This window comes from Eubalaena glacialis, chromosome 2, assembly GCF_028564815.1.
Source record: "Eubalaena glacialis isolate mEubGla1 chromosome 2, mEubGla1.1.hap2.+ XY, whole genome shotgun sequence".
Lineage (NCBI taxonomy): Eukaryota > Metazoa > Chordata > Mammalia > Artiodactyla > Balaenidae > Eubalaena > Eubalaena glacialis.
Window position 1 is genome coordinate 21,543,708 of NC_083717.1, and position 19,410 is coordinate 21,563,117.

Below are 19,410 nucleotides of genomic sequence, written 5' to 3' on the forward strand. Positions count from 1 at the left end.
AGATGTGGTCTGTGGGCTATAATTTGCCAACCCTGGTCTAGAAGAATGAGTGAGAGATAGTTTGGGGAGGGAGAAAAAGAACAGGGAGATGACAAGAGACTTCCAAGTAGACAGAGGAAGAAATGCAAAGACTGAGAGACTGGTCCTCAATTTTCTTCTAAAATGGGGGCTCACACAGTCATTCAAACATCTATTGGCTGCCAGCTCTGTTGGGAGTCCTGTGAATGGAGGAATAAACAAGAAAGCCAAAGGAGACTCTGTTCTGGGGATGAAGGGAGGGGAACAGAAAATAGATAAATGGACAAATAAATGAACACACAACGACAAGTGCTGTGTGAACAATACAATATGGTGATGTGACCGTGAGTAACTGTGCTGTGGAGGGGACTACAAAGAACAGGGTGGTCAGAGGCGGGATCTCTGAGGAAGTAAGAGGGAAGAAAGGCTGGTATGTCAAGAACAAAGGAAAGGAGAGGCTGAGCAGGAGGCAACGAGGTTGCAGAGGTAGACAGAGGCAGCCTATGGAGGCCCCTGGAAGCCCAAGTATGCTGTTTTGACTTTATTCCCAGCAAGAGGAAACTATTACCCAGTTTGAAGCCAAAAACAGTGTGGTTTGATTGATGACTTTTCAAAGATCTCTTGGGCTACCATGTGGAGCATGGTTTGCAAAAGAGGAAGGGGGAGACCAGTTAGGGGCCATTTTAATAGTGCAGGTGGTGTCTATGATGGCTTAGAAAGAGACGGAGAAAGTGGCCAAATTAAAGATGAATTTTGGAGGTTGAGCCAATAGGCTTTCCTGATGGATGGTCTGCTAAATATGAGAAAAAGAGGCAATATAAATGACTCAGGAGTTCTTGTTTGAACAGTTGGGTGCATGGTGGTAAGGTGGGTGGGGGTAGGATTCAAGAGTTCTCTTTGGTCACATCAAACTGAAGATTATATATCGAAGAAGAGATATTAAATTGGCAGCTGGGTATTCAGATTTGAAGCTCAAGGGAGCAGTTGAGGCTGGAGATGTGAAAATGGGAACTATCCTCATAAAGATGAACTTGATGACATCTCTCTCCACACCCTCTCTACAAGTGAAGAGAGAAATGACCAAAGGAAGCCCTGGGAAGCTCAGCACGTAGAGTCCAGCAGAGGAGGAAGAACAGGCAGGCGGACTGGGAAAGGCTGACCAGTGAGAGAGGGAGAAAACTGAAGAATTTGGTGTCCCAGATACTAAGAAGGTGTTTCATGGAGAAGGAAGAAGTCCCTACTTTGAGTGCAGCTGAGAGACCAAATAAGAAAACAGATAACCGGCCAATGGATTTTGTTAGATAGAGGTTGCTGTTGATCTTGACCAGGACTGTATGAAAGGGTCAGAAGCCCAGCTGGAATAGACTGAGGGTTAAGTGAGAGAAGAGTTCTTGTGGCAGATACCACTCCTTACATACATAAAGCCATTTTCCCCCTACCCTGACTCCTTCTTTTCTTCTTGATGGCAGAACATGACTCCCATTATAAAGGCTGCCAATACCAGAAACCCAATTTCCCCTCCATAAGAGCTTAGGCATAGGCAAGAAATTCTTTCCTAAAATAGAAATACATGAGAAAAAAAATGCCCTTCTTCACTAGATGTGGTCATGTCTCCATGTAATGGCTGGAGCTGTGTCTCCATGTGATGGCTGGAGCTGTGGCAGTCATATTGTGAGCATGAGGCACATCATACCCAAGATGCTGAGGATGGCAGAGGAGGAAGAGAATACACCAGGGCACCACATTAACCTTGGGTCTTCTCAGACCTCTTTAACTATAGCTAAAAACTCAATATGCAGTTTCCACCCTGATACAGCTACAGTGCCTTTTATTAAATGGATTCAACCTGGGAAAAATAATAAAGATACTGGAAGAGAAAGATTCATGCAGGAAAGAATTTAGTCATAGACTATGAATGGGGGATACACTGTAAAAGATTAGGAGGTGGGGGTTGCAGCAGGGAAGACTACTTCTTACCAACTGCAAGTGTGGCCTCAGAGTCGGTGTGCAGTATGATGGTGGGTGCTGGAAGCAGGAAACTGGGCAGTGAAAGGTTTGGAAAACAATCACTTAAACCAGAAGGCTTGTTTTCTATTGTTAGCCAAATAGTGAATCTGAGACAGGGGAGCTCTAGGGATTATAAGGTCTGGGAGTACCATGGGGTCCCATGTGGAGAATGTCAACCTTTTTTTCTTTCCCCAAATCCATTCCATCAATTTGCCCGTATGACCCTTTGTAAGCAACAGCTTAGAACACTCCCTGGATGAACAGTGTCAAAGAGAATAACAGCTCCTCAAACTGGTGTCTAAACCCTTCACATCAACCAGTGATCCTCCAAGCACCTCTTCTTGCCTCCGCATTCCATCCAACAAGATGGCACCACTTCCTGTTCCCTGCACACAGTCCCTGCACACCTCCCCTGGGTGACGATGTTCTCTCTGTGTGGAGCGCACAGCCCCCTCCACGCCACATGCTCAAACCTGACCCTCTGTCCAAGTCCTGCTCAGGAGGTTGACTCACGATGCTGTCCTCGCTTCCTCCAGTCAGCGGTATCCCATCTTGCTGCTGAAATCCCTTGGCGCCTTTTGTTTATTTATATGACTTTGAACCCCTCTTATGGCATTAAACACTGTTCACCTAGCACTGTGATTATCTGTACCTGCTACACTAGACTACACTACTTAAGAGAAGAGATGATGATCAGTTTGTTTTCCACCACAGAGCCTATAACCATTTTTGGCATACAGCTAGTGTTCGATGCACCTTTGTTGAACTAATGAATAAATGACGGATGCTGTAGATACCAAACTGCACCAGACCTGGGTCCCAGGAATTTGAGAAAATTGTTCTTTCTTAGGATTATAAAGAAGATAGGAAATGTTCATCAGTTCTAGATTACTTAGTAAAAGGTTGGCCTGGACATACCAACATTTTTTTTTCCTATTTCCTCCAGCCCCAGGCCCTGGCAACCACTTTTCCACTCTCTGCTTCTATGAGTTAGACTTTTTTTTAGATTCTGCACATAAGTGATACCATGCGGTATTTGTCTTTCTCTGTCTGACTTATTTCAGTTAGCACAATGCCCTCAAGCTCTCTCCATGGTGTCACAAATGGCAGAATTCCTTCTTTCCCATGGTCGAATAATATTCCAGTGTATGTATACACCACAACTTCTTTATCCATTCATCCACTGACAGACACTTAGGTTGTTTCCATGTCTTGACTATTGTGAATACTGCTTCAATGAACATGGGAGTGCAGATATCTCTTTGAGATCCTGTTTTCACTTCCTTTTGATAAATACTCAGAAGTGGTAACACTGGATTATATGGTAGTTCTATTTTTAATTTTTTGAGGAACCTCCATACTGTTTTCCATAGTAGCTGCACCAATTTACATTCCCACCAACAGGGCATGAGGATTCCCTTTCTCCACATCCTCATCAACACTTGTTATCTCTTGTCTTTCTGATGAGAGCCATTCTAAGAGATATGAGGTGATAGCTTACTGTGGTCTTGGTTTACATTTCCCCAGTGATTTGTGATGTTGAGCGTCTTTTCATGTACCTGTTGGCCATCTGTATGTCTTCTTTGGAAAAATGTCTATTCAGGTCCTCTGTCCATTTAAAAAAATCAGATTGTTGGATTTTTTGCTATTGAGTTGTGTGAGTTCTTTACATATTTTTGGATATTAGGCCCTTATTAGACATATAATTTGCAAATATTTTCTCCCATTCCATAGGCTGCCTTTTCATTTTGTTGATGGTTTCCTTTGCTGTGCAGAAGCTCTTTAGTTTGATGTAGCCCCACTTGTTTACTTTTGCTTTTGTTGCCTTTGCTTTTGGTGTCACCAACATTCTCATCTTCTAATTTCTAGAGTTCTTTCAGAAGATAGCACCTTAATTGAGGACAATGAGAAATACGAGATTCTGTCACCTACGAAAGCCCCCCACAGGGGAGTGAACACCTAACTGAAAACCCACAGAGCACAAGTGGTGAGCTGAGCTGGCAGAGATTGCTTTGATTCTCTTTGTCTCCACGTTTTCCCCTTGCTGCTACCTTGACCAGTGATAACCATGACTGAGAAATCTGGTCAATCAGAGAGTTCAGTCTTGCCCTCCCACTGCATGCAATCTGTTGAGTTCAAATTTCAGATAACAAAGACCAATAACTGAAGACCAAAACTCCATAAGTGAAACTGCCACCTCATGACTTTTCTCTCTGAGAGTCACACCAACCAAGTAGCTCTAACTTCTTGGTAGAGAAGCTCAAATAATAATCTGATGGGGTACAGTGATTTCTAGGCCTTGGGTATTCCACTGCTTCCCATGAATACTTGTTTCCTAACCCCCTCTGAGGAGGCACAGAAAAAAGATCAAGTTATTGGATTAAAATAGAAGAAAAAAGGTTAAGTGTTTCTTCTACAACTTTAATCTTTGGCCCCTGCCTCCATTGGTTTCTGCTAAAATCCAGTAAAAAATCGCATCTTATTTACATATTTAATTATTGTAAGCTTCATTTACCAATACTTAATGTTTTTCAAAGAGCATCCTGACTTCTGGGTGTTGAGCTTTAAAAATTGCTCATGAATCTCCACTGTAGTCTGTAAGATGCTCCTATTAAGGTCTGTTAAATAGCTTTATTTTCTATATTGTTTAGTTTATGTTGAGAAACAGTAGACTATGTTTAAGGAATTAAAATGCTCTCTCTTTTTCAAAAACAGCCACTAATATTGCAGGATAACAGTAAAACCTCTGTTAATATACACCTTGTTTACACCTTTACTCTGCTATCCAAAATAAAGTTTTCCTCTGTATAGTCATCCTTTATATTAAAACCCCAGCTTATCAAAACTAATTTAGTGCCTCCATTCCATTTGAACAATTGGGATTTTACCATGATTTAATTAAAACACATCTACCTAAACTAAAAACTTTGCACCACTGAAAAAGGTCTTGAAAGGCATGCTTGCAATGGAGAAAAACAATTGTCCTTTGCTACAGCAAAATAAAGCACGGAGTCATATGTAAGATTAAAAATGATCCTCTTCACAGCTCAAGAAATGGACCCATACACCCCTTTGCCAGAACACTTCAAGATTAAGAGGACAGCATGAGCGGAACATGTAGCCAGCTTAAATATTTGTTTTAATCCCGACAAGATCATCGGTTTTAATATTTATAATATAATTACAATGCTTTACACATTGCTCATATAATCTAATTTTTTTCTGGTGACATATTATTACCAGGCTTTAATTTCAGCAATGGCAAGAATTCATAGACACATTTAGGTTACCATTCGTAATGAAAGACAAACCAGGTGTCTGTTCAAGTACCTTGTACATATATCTCATCTCAACCTCGATGCATTTTTAACAACCAATACACAATCCACTGCTGTATGATTTGTACATATTCCCAGAATAGTATCAACCAGTGGCCAGCTATGTAAAGCAACTAAAGTTGAAATACCCCATCTCTGTGCAATATTTATAAATGGCCTTTCAGAAAATTTCAAGACAGTCAAAGCCAAGGAAAACCAAAGCATAAACTTGCTATAAAACACCACTGTCTTCCTTTCCAGCCACATATCACAAGTTAGCAGTTGCCTGAATTGCAATTTTCCATTCTTCCTAGATGTCACCGCATAAGCACACTTTTATGACTAAAAGGATAAAAACCCCAACGTGTCATGTTCCACTAATCATTAGCCAACAAACAAACCGAGTTAACGACAGGTGCCTTGTTCTAAATGCACCAAGGTTTTCCAGGGTTCATTTGCACTTTCCCAGTGACAGGCTGAAGAAATCAGGAAAAAAAAAAAAAAAAACAGGCTGAAAGTTGAACAACTGATTGAATTCTACAAGACTGTAAAACAAACAAACGTTAGCAGAAGAAATAGTCTGGACGGCAAGAGAAGTTTCCATCATCAAATAATCACATTCATGGTAATGTGAAGAAGGGAAAGAATTGTCAATGGATAGTGTCCCAAACTGCCCCCAGAGAAAGTCAAAAGAATACCTGAAGCTACATTAGAAGACTAATTGAGAAATAACTGACATATTCACGCCCTTACCACCACATATTTCAATGAATGCACACTGCAGTTAGAATGGGATTGGTGTCCTGTTTATTCTCAACACAATGCAATATCAGAGTAACAAAAATTCATGGAAAAAAACAATAAGTAGGCTCATTACTAAAATACCTCCCACAAAACTCACGAAGAGAGCAGACTCCCTCCAGTAATAAACCAGCCACAACAGAAGATCATGCGAGGTGAATGTGGGAATTGCCACTTGGTATTCACAACAGAACAGTACTTAATAGATTTCAGGGTGCACACCAGATTTCGCAGACATCTCAGTAATTTTTATCTGCATGATTACAGCTCCGTGTGGGTGTCATCTGACAACACGCGGGTGGCCCACTCCTTAGCCATTCTAGAAAATTTTAAAAGTCATCCTTCATTCCATTATTTGGGGATTAACTTCTGCACCACAAACATGGGCAGATACACAACTCTCTCTCTTCCAGAAAATGACAAGGTGCCTCGGTCTTCACACTGGACTCTCTCCAGAGTGAAAACACCACGACAGACAAACTCAGCTGGGACACGTACACCAGAACACAGGCACACTTTTAACCCTGTAAACTAGCACGCGGTTGAAATGCTTCTTTGGGATGTTATCCAAAGAATTAAGACATACAGTAATTTAAATATTTGGATCACAGTAAACAGTTTTTTAGCCACGTTAATCATGATCCTATAAGCAAAGATTTTCTTTACATTAAAAAAAAAAAAAAAAAGCAACCAAATGTGCTTATCTCCTGGAACAGATGGTGACAATATGTACCCTCCCCCGATTCCCTAGTGCTGTTCATCATCACATTCTGTAAGCTCTTCTTTTTCTGGTTCTTGAGATTCTCTTGACTTCTGTTTCCAACACTTCCCAGGCAAAACCCTACGCCCTATTAATTCACTCACAGACAGTTACCAAGCACCTTCAAGGACTCAGGCGCAATACTAGGTTCTGTATGTGATGCCCAGGAAAATACCTCTTAAAACATTTCCGCTCCCTTTCTTTCTTTTTCTCCTTTCTTCTAGTAAATAGTGGTAATCATTTCTGATGGCTAGTTGTCTATAATTGGCATCCTGCAATCATCTCTTATTTCATATAGTGACATAAGATATCCAAAATATGTTAAAGACATCGATCAATTTATATATTGATTTCTTTCCCTGGTGAGACAGTAACTAGGTATTTAAATGATGATATGAATTATAAATGCATTTATATATCATCAAAACTATGATGTAAGTTCTCTAGAGGAAGCTCAAAATTTTCACAAATCTATAAATCCCTGAACGCAATACTACTAATGAATATACTGAAGAAAAAAACAATTCAATGCGCCTTTAGATTACCAATAACCGTGAATATAATAAAGGAAGTGGCATGTTTATGAGTTCTGTGGAGAAAAATAGCTCCAATATACTTATGGGTACATGTGATATAACTTCCAAGGGATAAGAATGATTTCTAAGTCATATATGGACATCACCCTCATTACCTCTTGGTTACATCACTTATATGCGACTCATACACCGTTTTTGGCATTTACATGGTGAAGCATGAGGTCTTAAAATCTAACATGAGGAAGAGAAAATGAAGATCTCTCCAAGGCGACACAGGTCTTCTGTCAGGGGGTGCATCAGAACTCACGTACAGAATAAGCAAAGTGTGCTGCTTACCTTGGTAGACTTCCAGCTAATTCTGTGGTTGTCTCTCTGGAAGAAAAAGAAGATAAGCATGATTAGCTTATTTTGGTAAATTATAAAAATGTGTTTAATAAAACCATAATCCAATGCGCCAGGGCATTCTGGAATCATATGGGTGCAGAGGATACTGTATATGCAGCTGTTTAGAAATTTAAAATCGACTCATCACATTTCTGATTAATTCTCATAAATGTTTCAATGGTTACTTCCCAAGGAAATTTTATATACATGCAAAATATCTGCCTCTGCTTTCTGGTGGTAGAGCTCAACTGAGTTTAAAACATTCAAATTTTAAAATGTACGACATACAGAAGGAAAATAGGAGGGAAAAGAGTCCCAAACTGCATTTGGATGTTTTCCACTGAAACAAAGCACATTGTACTCTCTTTCCAAGAATCATTTAGGAACGAATTCATTGGAGGGTGTGTCTTCGTGTTGATCTCTGCCACCTGAGGTTTATGAAGGAACACGTACAACACAATATCCAATTATTTTAGTAGCAAATTGCTGTTTTTCATTTCTTTGTTGTAATGTCAGACCAGTTGGGATGGTTGGAGGCAGATGCTATGACAATTCAAACGGCACAAATGATATGTCACTGAGGGAAGCCCTGCAGCACATGAGTAAGAGCGACCAGAGATACATTTCAGAGCTTACTTTTTCCTAATTGCAGTATCTTATCTTTCGATTACAGATGTGTTCTTGGAAGGAATGGGAAGCAAGGAGGAGGAGGAGGAGATGGAACCTTACTGCTGAGATATTCTAAAAGTGGAGGAGGGCTTAACTTGAGACTGAGGGACGCAAGGTATAATTCTTAGGAACAGTGGTGCATAATATTCTTCATGTCATGTAATCGCTTTAAGAATCTCATAAGAAGAGGTGATATATACATATACAAAGGAATACTATTCAGCCGTAAAAAAGAATGAAATAATGTCATTTGCAGCAACACGGATGGACCTAGAGATTGTCATACTGAGTAAGTCAGACAAAGACAAATATCATATGATATCACTTATATGTGGAATCTAAAATATGACACAAATGAACTTATTTACAAAACAGAAACAGACTCACAGACATAGAAAACAAACTTACGATTACCAAAGGGGAAAAGGGTGGGGCGAGATAAATTAGGAGTTTGGGATTAGCAGATACTCACTACTATATATAAAATAGATATACAACAAGGTCCCATGTATAGCACAGGGAGCTATACTCAAAATCTTGTAATAAACTAAAATAGAAAAGAAAAAAAAGAATCTCATTAAAGATACAAACATCTTACATAGAAAAAAATGATACACACATACACATATACACAAAATGTGGTGTACAATTATAATTGTCGTGGACCTCCGAAAGCTCATATGTCAACGCTGGGTTAAGAATCTCACCTTGAAACTCACATTGTCTTTACATACTCATCTTGTCGATCCAAATAGAGGACTTCCTCCCGGTTTCTAGAACTCTCCCTCACCTATTGTCTGTGACAGCACCTGGGCACTTTAGGGACATGCTGGTTCCCCTGGAGCCATGCTGCCTTAAAAATATAAGTGATTATAATTTCAGCTCCCATAGGAATGTTCTTTCCTAAATAACCACATAATATTAAACCTTCAGCCTTCATTGCTATTGGCTTTCGAGAGAATGTTTCCATTCCTTCAACAAAACCGTAGTTGAAAGCATTGTCCACTACATAGCTGAAGGCCTCACATGTATTCATCTCTTCTAAGAATTTAGTACCTGCCTAAGAAATTTCTCTTTCAAAACAGAATCTGGAATTGTGGGTACCCCCCAGCTAAGAAGCACCCCTCCCTCTAGTCTTCCTTTATAACATGGATCACAACAGAAATACCTTTTTAATTCTATTTTGTTATTTATCACTTCGTCACTTGAGACCAACACACATGAGGACTCAATCAGTATTTGTTCAGTTTGTAAGGAATGAATTAATGAACTTTTCTGACCTTCTTGTTGACCTTGAGGGTTAGATCTATATTTAGAGCTTGATCACAGTAACAGCAGCATCCCAGAGTTAAAGTACAGTGACCTTTCCTTCTTTCTAATCTTCTAACTCTTTATTTTTGACCCCAGACTGTACATATTTAAATATTATAGGTCCCCCTGGTATCTTTTAAAACTACGTTGGACTTATAATAAATCCAATTAAACCACAGTAGGGCAGTACTTCTCAATCTGGGCACTATCATGACATTTTAGGCCAAATAATCCTTTCTAGTGAGGAACTGTCCTGTGCTTTGCAGATGTTTAGCAGCATCCCTGGCCTCTACCCACTAGACGCCAGTGGTATCCCCCCTCCCAGACTGTGACAATCAAAATGTCTCCAGACATTGCCAAATGTCCTCTGGGGGCTAAACTGCCCTCGGTGGAGAACCACTGCAACAGAGCAACAGAGTCCAAGGGTCTGCAACTGACCTCCGTTTCAAAACCTTCCTGGATTAACCAACAATCTCCATTCTCTTGGAAAAACACAGTGGCTGAGCCCCCTCAAGAGCGCCTGTTTCACTTTGCTCCCATCACCTAAGCTTGCACACTCACCAGGAGTATGTTGTGTTTGCTCCCCCACCCGTTTACGTTAGGACTCCTTCTACTCTTTAATTAAACATGATGTAAAACCAATGAAATAGGAGTACGGAAAAGTTCTTGTTTCTATGAAAACTAAGTTGGGTTCTTTGGAAAAACTAAAAACGACAAGTAGCTTATCAATGAAAAAATGTTGCCTGCCATATCAGTAAACAAAGGATGTTGCAGCCATCAAGCCATCACGTTATAGCCGCCCTCACGGAACTCAGGATAGAAACAGAATGTCCACCATCTAGCAGTCAGCCAGCTGCAGCCACCCCCGGTGATGTACCCAGAGGGGACTCAGGATGAGAAAGCACAGGATACTGGCCTCAGATAGCTTAGGTGCCTATCAAAGGAATTCAGTGAGTCCAGACTCTTGCATCTTCCCACACATAAAAAAGCGCTAAATTTCTTAACTTGAGATATCTGGTTTTCTTTAATTAACAGGAATCTTTTGATGTTCCAACACCTGGTCTTTGTTGTAAAAACTCTTATATGTCCTGGCTCCTCCTTTACCCCTCTTTGGAGCAGTCCCTCAGAGGTATTTGAGAGGTTGTGTCCCGGGCTTAAGTCCTCAGTTTTGTCCACCAAATAAAACATAATTCTCAACTTTTAGGTTGTGCATTTTTTTTCAGTCGACAAGCTTAAGAAAAACTGATGGTAGATTAGGTCTAGGGACAAGACAACTATAAATATTGGGGAGAAAAAAGACGTGGTTGTTACAAGTTTCTCCAAGTTCTTGTTCCTCTTAAAAAGTAAACTAGAGGGACTTCCCTGGTGGCACAGTGATTAAGAATCCACCTGCCAATGCAGGGGACACAGGTTCGAGCCCTGGTCCGGGAAGATCCCACATGCCACGGAGCAACGAAGCCCATGTGCCACAACTACTGAGCCTGCGCTCTAGAGCCTACGAGCCACAAATACTGAAGCCCGCACGCCTAGAGCCCGTGCTCCGCAACAAGAGAAGCCACCGCAATGAGAAGTCTGCGCACCACAACGAAGAGTAGCTCCTGCTCGCCGCAACTAGAGAAAGCCTGCGCACAGCAACAAAGACCCAATGCAGCCAAAAATAAAGAAAGAAATAAGTTTACTAAAAAAAAAAGTAAACTAGAAATTCCTAGATGGTGAATTATAGGTGTGATTTATACACAAAAGACAATGCAGAATTCCTCTCATCCATAGACTCAAGGCATCGGCCTTGCCTTTACAGTAAAAGACAAATGCTAGAAAAAAAGTTATGCTTTCCACATATTTAGCACCAGCAGGGGAAAATTTATGTTTTATACAACCACGTTCTCAAAAATTTACATTATAATGACAGATATTACTTCATAGGAAAAGTAATTTTTGGTGAACATGAATGAATGAGTGAATACAGTTTAAATTACAAGATGTTACCAAAAAAACCTGATGATTCCATTAGAACACGTAGCTCCACGATTTTAAAAAAAATACAAAGAAAGAACCACTGTATTTGGCAGCAGCAATGCGGCAAGGATTCACCAACCAATTGCCATTTTTGAGATCATCAGAACACAGAGCTTTTAAAATAATAACTTGTTCGTTTTTACCGCTTTATTATTGCTAACAAATCATCTGAATTATTCACATTTTCATGAATTTATACCTTTTGTAAAGAAACCCTTGAGGAAAATAAACGTAGCATAATATGCTATGCTTCATCTAGATAATGTTCCTTCATAACCCAATTGAGAGAACTTAAAGATACCGTATGAAAAAATTTTAGGGCAGTAAAACTACTCTTATGATCATACTGGTAGACACGTTATTAAACATTTATCCAAGCCCAAAGAATGTACAGCACCAACAGTGAACCCTAATGTAAACTATGGACTCTGGGTGATGAGGACGTGTCAGTGTAGGTCCATCAGTCATAACAAATGCACCATCTGGTGGGCGTGTTGATAATGTAGGGGGCCATGCGTGGGGCGGGGGGCATATGGGAAATCGCTCTACCTTCCCCTCAGTTTTGCTATAAACCTAAAACTGCTCTAAAAAATAAAGTCCACTGAAAAAAAGATGCCATAAAGACCATGCTTTTTCCAATGAACTTATATAGATTGCAATGTCCATTAATAACATTACTTTCTAAGCATAAATCATCTGTATCACTAATATTTATTTATCCAACATATTCACTGAACACTTACAATACATTCAACACGAACTGTGCCGGGTTCTTTCAGAGGCACCAAGAAAAATTAAATCCTGATCCTTCTTTCCAAGTGTTTACACCCCAATAAAGGATATTATGTAAAGTATAAAGTGGTGAATACTTTTGAATTTTCCACTGGTGAAAGCTCCTCTAAGTCAAAGGTCACGTCTTACTCAAGATTTTGAATACTCAGTGCCTGGCACATACCAGACACTCAATAAATACGAGTGCAAAAGAACCATAAAACATTGTCTCATGGAAGCAACCTAAGAGTCCATTGCCAGATGAATGGATAAAGAAGATGTGGCACAAAGATATATACAATGGAATATTACTCAGCCATAAAAAGAAACGAAATTGAGTTATTTGTAGTGAGGTGGATGGACCTAGCGTCTGTCACGCAGAGTGAAGTAAGTCAGAAAGAGAAAAACAAATACCATATGCTAACACATATATATAGAATCTAAAAAAAAAAATGGTTCTGAAGAACCTAGGGGCAGGACAGGAATAAAGACGCAGACACAGAGAATGGACTTGAGGACACAGGGAGGGGGAAGGGTAAGCTGGGACAAAGTAAGAGAGTGGCATGGACATATATACACTACCAAATGTAAAATAGATAGCTAGTAGGAAGCAGCCGCATAGCACAGGGAGATCAGCTCGGTGCTTTGTGACCACCTAGAGGGGTGGGATAGGGAGGGTGGGAAGGAGACACAAGAGGGAGGAGATATGGGGATATATGTATATGTATAGCTGATTCACTTTGCTATAAAGCAGAAACTAACACACCATTGTAAAGCAATTATACTCCAATAAAGATGTTAATAAATAAATAAATAAATAAATAGAAAGTTAAAAAAAAAAAAAAACATTGTCTACTGGCAGGTAATTCCAGTCTCTTAATTTTCTAAAATGCCTGTTTTGTTATAGCAATATTTGGAGTTTAATTGCACTTTCTTTCCTTAGTTGTCATTACCAGGATAATCTGATTTCAAGAAGAGAGCGGACTGCTAAAAACTGAATGAAAACAATGATGAAAAAGATGACAAAGCAAAGTCATATGTTTCCAGAAACAGAATTGACCTAGGGGCTAAGAAATAGACCAAAATGATGGAGGGCGTGCATTTCTGATAGGTTGCATATCCTTGGGCAATTCCTTCTGCCTTCGTGGGGTCTCTAAGGCCCAGAATGGAATAATAATGCTTCCCTTTGATCTAGAGTTGCTGGATCAATCACCAATGTGAACAAACAGGAAAGCTTTCTGCAAATTTGAAGTTGGGCTATAAATTCCATTTTACCAAAGGAAAAAACAAAAACAAAAACCAGAAGAGACAAGTACTTTTCAAAAGCAGACAAGTGTCCCGTGTGTATTACACAGTTTTTGTAGATTATTTAGCATTCCTTAAAAACAACTTTAATTTTAAAAGTGTAGAACATTTGCCAGGGCGCACAGAATGATGCCAAATTTTCTTAGCTGTCTGAAACAGTGCTCTTCCTCATCCTCTCCTATCCCATCCCACTCCTGAACTATGCAAACAGTTCTTTTTATAGGATGTGTTGAAGCGAGAGCTATCTATTTCTGTGCAACTTGCCAGTTTCCAAAATTAGCTGACAACTATAAAACAGAGGACATGAGAGCCCCCCTGTTAATTGTGTGTCAGCATGATAAATATTTTTAAGACCCGGAATGTCTCTCTCCAATGGTACCTCCAATTCTTCTAAAAGTACAAAGACTTTTAAAAAAAATGTTAAAATACCTTTTTTTTTTATTGCCTGTCCTACAAATAAATGATTTAATGTTCTGATCGTAGGAGGAGTGAGGTTTTCTTTACTTCAATTAAGGGTGAAAGTATCACAATCAAGCAGATTTTGTTCTTTTTCTTTTTCTTTTCTTTTTTTTTTTTTTTTTTGGTCACCTGGTGCTTGGGGCAAATTGTGGGTCTTTAAAGTTGCATCTATTTCCAAATAATACATAGATAAAAAGATTAGCTTCAAGGCATCATTACATATTCATATATCATTTTAGAACAGTTAACTTTTTTTCCTATATGGTAAACCTTAGGTCTGGGAAATTTAAAACACCTTAGAGATTAACGTTACTTCTCTGGTAAAGAAAGCCCAAAGACACTGCTCCTTCCCCTTGCCCCAGCTTCTTTTTTTCCAATCATTTCTCTGAATTTCTCTTCTCTTTTGTTTGGTTCTTTGTTTCTTCTCTTCCATTTTTATCCTTCCTCAATTTTCACTCCCATGATTAAAATATCTGTGTGTGTGTGTGTGTGTGTGTGTGTAAACCCAAGCAATTACTCTCACATGGTGAAATCTACACACACACACACACACACACACACACACACACACACACACAGCCCATAGCGCACATTAATTGGGCACTTATTTAATACCAGCCCCTTTTCTAGGCCATTTACATGCATTCACTCACTTAACCCTTCTAAAAGCCTCATGAAGTCATTACTATGATTCAACTACAACAGAGATGAGGAAAATGAGACGGAAAAATGTGAAACAGCTTCCCAAGGCCACACAGCTAGTGAAAGACAGAGCCAGGATTTGAACCCAGGCATTCTGGCCCCAAAGCCCATGCTTGTGGTCACTATGCTACACTGCTGCTCAGTATCTACCAGATCTGATGCATCTATATTTTACATCCATTCATTTGTTCTGGATTCTGCACTAGAACAGAGAACAGCCACAAAAAATGGCCCCACTGTTGGAAACTTTACAATCTGGAAGGGGGAGACAGACAAAAGACAAATGAGCAAATGAATATTTATCACTACCTTACATAGCATATGTCATGAAGAAGAATGAGTCAAGGTAGGAGATCGTACCTAACAGTAGGAGTTGTAGGGGGGCTATTATTTCTATAGTGGGGGCTATTTCTATAGAGAGGGCTCTCTGAGGAATATGTGAAGGCATGAAACACAACCACTTCTATCCCCACCTTCCCTTCTTAAGTCCCTTTCTTTCCTTTGCACTACTGCATTTCATTCTTCTTTTCGGCGAATATTCACTGGTACCCAGTGCATGGAGCAGGCAATACAAGATGATGCTGTGGTTTTAAAAACATGATAGACAGTATGGACCTGTACATTCCAAATACTGACAAACTAAAAGGGGAGACGAGACCCTTACAGAAACTCAGCCAGTCACTTAGAAAACTGCAGGTTTCGACAAGAGACACTTCACATCACTAGAGAGGCCGGCCAGCCTCTCAAATCCACTCCGGCGTGGAAATGAATGAAATGTCAGCTGGCAGCATCCATAGAAGTGGTCCCGCCTGCAGACCGACTTCACGAGAGGTACCACTCCAAGCTCCTTCTGCCGAGCCTGTGCTCCCACGGGTTAAACCTCCCATGCCTGAGTTTTAAAAAATTAAGTCCATCAGGTAGAGTTTCTCTTTATATCACTTTGGTATTTAGCTCAGGCTGAGGGCAGGCACTACGGGGAGACGGGACTTCTGCCCACCAAATCCTTAGGAAGCAGGGTCATACTGGGGGGGTTATGGGGAACTAGCACCTGGCAGCAGGCACGCATGCCATGTGGGTTGTCAGACGACTTGCTGCACGAAGATTAACTTCATCTCACCACTGATATATCCAGCCTCTTTCTGAATAGGCCAGTCCTATATAGAGTCCTTGCTAAGATTGGATTTGGCTCCAGATTTCCTCAGATTATTTTAGTGTTCTTCATATAAAACAGCCACAAATGTGTGCCTCTGGTTGTGTTCTTGTGCTCACGGGGCCTTGAGAACACAATCACCCAAGGTTTCTCTTAATCAAATCTGCCACAGATACCGTGGCGCTCCAACTGTCACCCGTGAGTCGGGCCACTGTTCAAACAGCACCGCCATCCCTTCTGTCATTGGGAGATGGTGTAAAGGGCTTTTGTCTTCTCTTCTTTCAAAAATGTCATCTTGACACTTAGCTCAGGAACGCACCTGAGAAGAAGAGGCCTGTCCTGGACTTTGCTGGTAGAATTAGGAGAAGGAGAATTATGTCTCCACACTCACAGGTTTACCTCTTAATCATCGTACTCCTGCTCTGTGAATCCACCATGGTTAAATGTTATGATCCGGTAAGAACCTGAATCAGCCATACTTCAAACACTCAGCTTCTACCAGGGGAAGAGGGTGTCAGGTTACTACAAGACCTCTGCATTTAATACTGCTTTATCATTGGGCCCGAAGCTGTACTGCAGTTCATAAGTGAGCTTCTTAAGGGAAAATATGCCCCCCACAATATTCACTGAAAATAAGTTTTTTCCTTTGATAAATCAGTTTAAAAGGAGGCCCATTGTGCACAAAAAGCCTAATTTTTCTCTCTTAGCTCCCAGAGACATAATATCACCAATAAGTCCTCTTAATGAGAGAAAATCATCCCCACTCCTGATAATTTCTGGATCAAAGAGGGATTTGCAAATACCAGCCTGCACTGTAATGTTTGACTAATGGCCTAATCCATCAACTGACATGTATGGGTATTGAGTTCATTAGCATTTATCATTAGCATTTATTTATTAATTTGTTCAACAAATATTTCTACAGTTCCTACTATGTGCCAGTTTCTATGTGCTGGGGATGAAGTGTGAAATGAATAAACATGGACCCCTCCCTCACAAGGCTGACCATCCAATGAGGAAGCCATCGCAACAAACTCTCACACACAGGCATGCCTACGTGTCAACAGCAGGATGAGATTTCATCCGTCCCTATTCCATGATGATCCCCTTCTGCGGAGGTTTTCGGGAAAACAAATCCAGAGCGATTTCATCGGTATAATGACACCAAAGTCCTGCCTGATGAAACAGACTTTAGCAAGAGGAAGGATATTCTGTCTTACAGATGCTGTCCTTTCCAAGAATCTGAAATACAAAAGTCACTGCCCAGTCAGAGGCAGATGTGAGAGATTGCAGGACACTGTGGGCTTGCCCAGAATGGGTTCTGGGCTGGGGGAGGGCAGCAGAGGACCAAAGACACAGGGAGGATGGGGGGAGGCAGGGAGAAGGAGAAGGTGGCGGCTTCTGACAGCCATAGTCAAACTCCATGGGGGACGGAGCAACGTACTGAAAAAAGGTGGAGAGATGGGTTACACCAGCTCTTGGACCCCTGGCTGGAGGCTGGCTAGGAGTCCAATTACTTCCTCCGCCCTTTACAGACAGGCCCCGCAAGCCCTGCCAGGCACTGGGGGCCATCGGGCTTTGAGGAACACAAGCTGGAGCTCAGGCCTCTTGGCCTCGTTTGCTTCCACCCAAAAGCCCGAGTAAGGACCAGATAGATATGCTTCTGTTTGGGATGCAGAGTGTCCACAAGGCCAGCACCTCAGAGGGTGCTTCTATGAGGACCTGGCCTCCAACCTGCTGTCAGGGATGGGTCTAAGGCCAAGGCATTAAAATTTTTTTTTCATTAGTAATTTTTAAATTTTAAATTAAATTAGAATAAATACTTTTTTAATTAAAAAAAATATACCAGAAATTCTGTCGAAGCTTACTCTGGCTATAGGGTGGAAGGCTCGCAGCAGCCATCCATGGACACTGAAAAGTAATAAGGATTGTTTTGATGTGATTTGGGGGAAACTTGGTTTTTTGTTGGTTTTCTATTTTTTTTACTTTTCAGAACAGTGGCCATAGTAAGTACATAATAAAATGCCTCTTCCTCCTGAAGCTAAAGAACTCACTTCTTCTCTCCAGTAGTGTCCAAGGGTGTATTCATTTTGTTTTTCAATCTGCCCTGATACAGTCTTGGATGAGGAACAGGATGGCACTACTATCCCTCATTTTGCAGACAAGTAAAGTGAGGCTCTAAGAGGTTCAAGAGTTTGTGATCAAACAGTCAACTCAGGGACTCCTGCCCGGCCCTTCTGACTATAAAGGCAAGCAGGGAGGTCTGGGCAGAAACACAGAACTCCATCTGAGTTCTGAGCACAAAGGGAGGAGTGAGAGGAAAATTCTCCCATTCACAGCGTTCACCCTTCTTAAATGTACCCGTTTGAAATAACACGACTCTGAGAGCTATCCACAGAGGGGTAGTTAAGGCTGTTTTAGATCCCTCACATCTTCCAGGTCGCTTCGTGGACCCTGCTGGGTAAATTAAATGTGGTATTCATCACTACCTCTGGAAATTCAAATCTGTGTATTCAGTCATGGTGGGTCATGTCCAAATCTCTCCTTTAACAATTGCCAATATGCCTTTTTTGTGGCGATGGGGATTTTGAACCCATCCCAGATGAAATCTCCAACCTTCAACACATTCACAGATGACAATTATATCTCTACAATCACTAAAAAAATAAAATAAAATAAAACCAACAGAAACGGAATCAACAGTAAAAGAGCTAAATTATAGATAAGAGAATATTCATAAATCTATACCTCATCTCATGAATGTGGGTGCACTGCCTGTATGCCAGGATTTCTTTAGCCATTGGTGATATTCAGCATATTGCAATCGAGTGCAATTACAGTTAGCTATAATTAAGAACAATTACAGCTTTTATTTCTCTACTTGTTCTTTAAAAGTACATGTGTAATAAAACTTTTTTTTACAAGGTGAAGAATATAATTATACATCCTTATAACGTCTCAAATAATTAGTCTGACTAAAGTTTCTTCTGGAACAATTTTCATTTTAACTGTCAGATCTGCCATTTATAGTCAATGGAACATACTTTTTAAAAAATTCCATCATTAACCTTTTTCACCCCATATAGCTGTATATGTATTATTGGTATAAATGGAAGGTTTTAGGATTTAAAGCTCTAGGGCCTGCTCCAAGCTAGAAAACAATTTTCCCTTTTAGTTGCGTGTGTGTGTCCTTTAATTAAAAAA

At 40.4% G+C, this 19,410-nt stretch overlaps 1 protein-coding gene across 2 annotated transcripts in view; it reads right to left on the reverse strand.

Annotated features, from left to right (window-relative positions):
- Positions 1–19,410, reverse strand: part of CELF2 (CUGBP Elav-like family member 2) — a 518,375-nt gene that overhangs the window by 381,737 nt on the left and 117,228 nt on the right. For both annotated transcript variants that reach the window (XM_061181641.1, XM_061181639.1), the window contains exon 2: positions 7,776–7,811. In XM_061181641.1, coding sequence (XP_061037624.1) covers positions 7,776–7,811 — 36 coding nt within the window. The remainder of the gene's footprint in view (positions 1–7,775; positions 7,812–19,410) is intronic.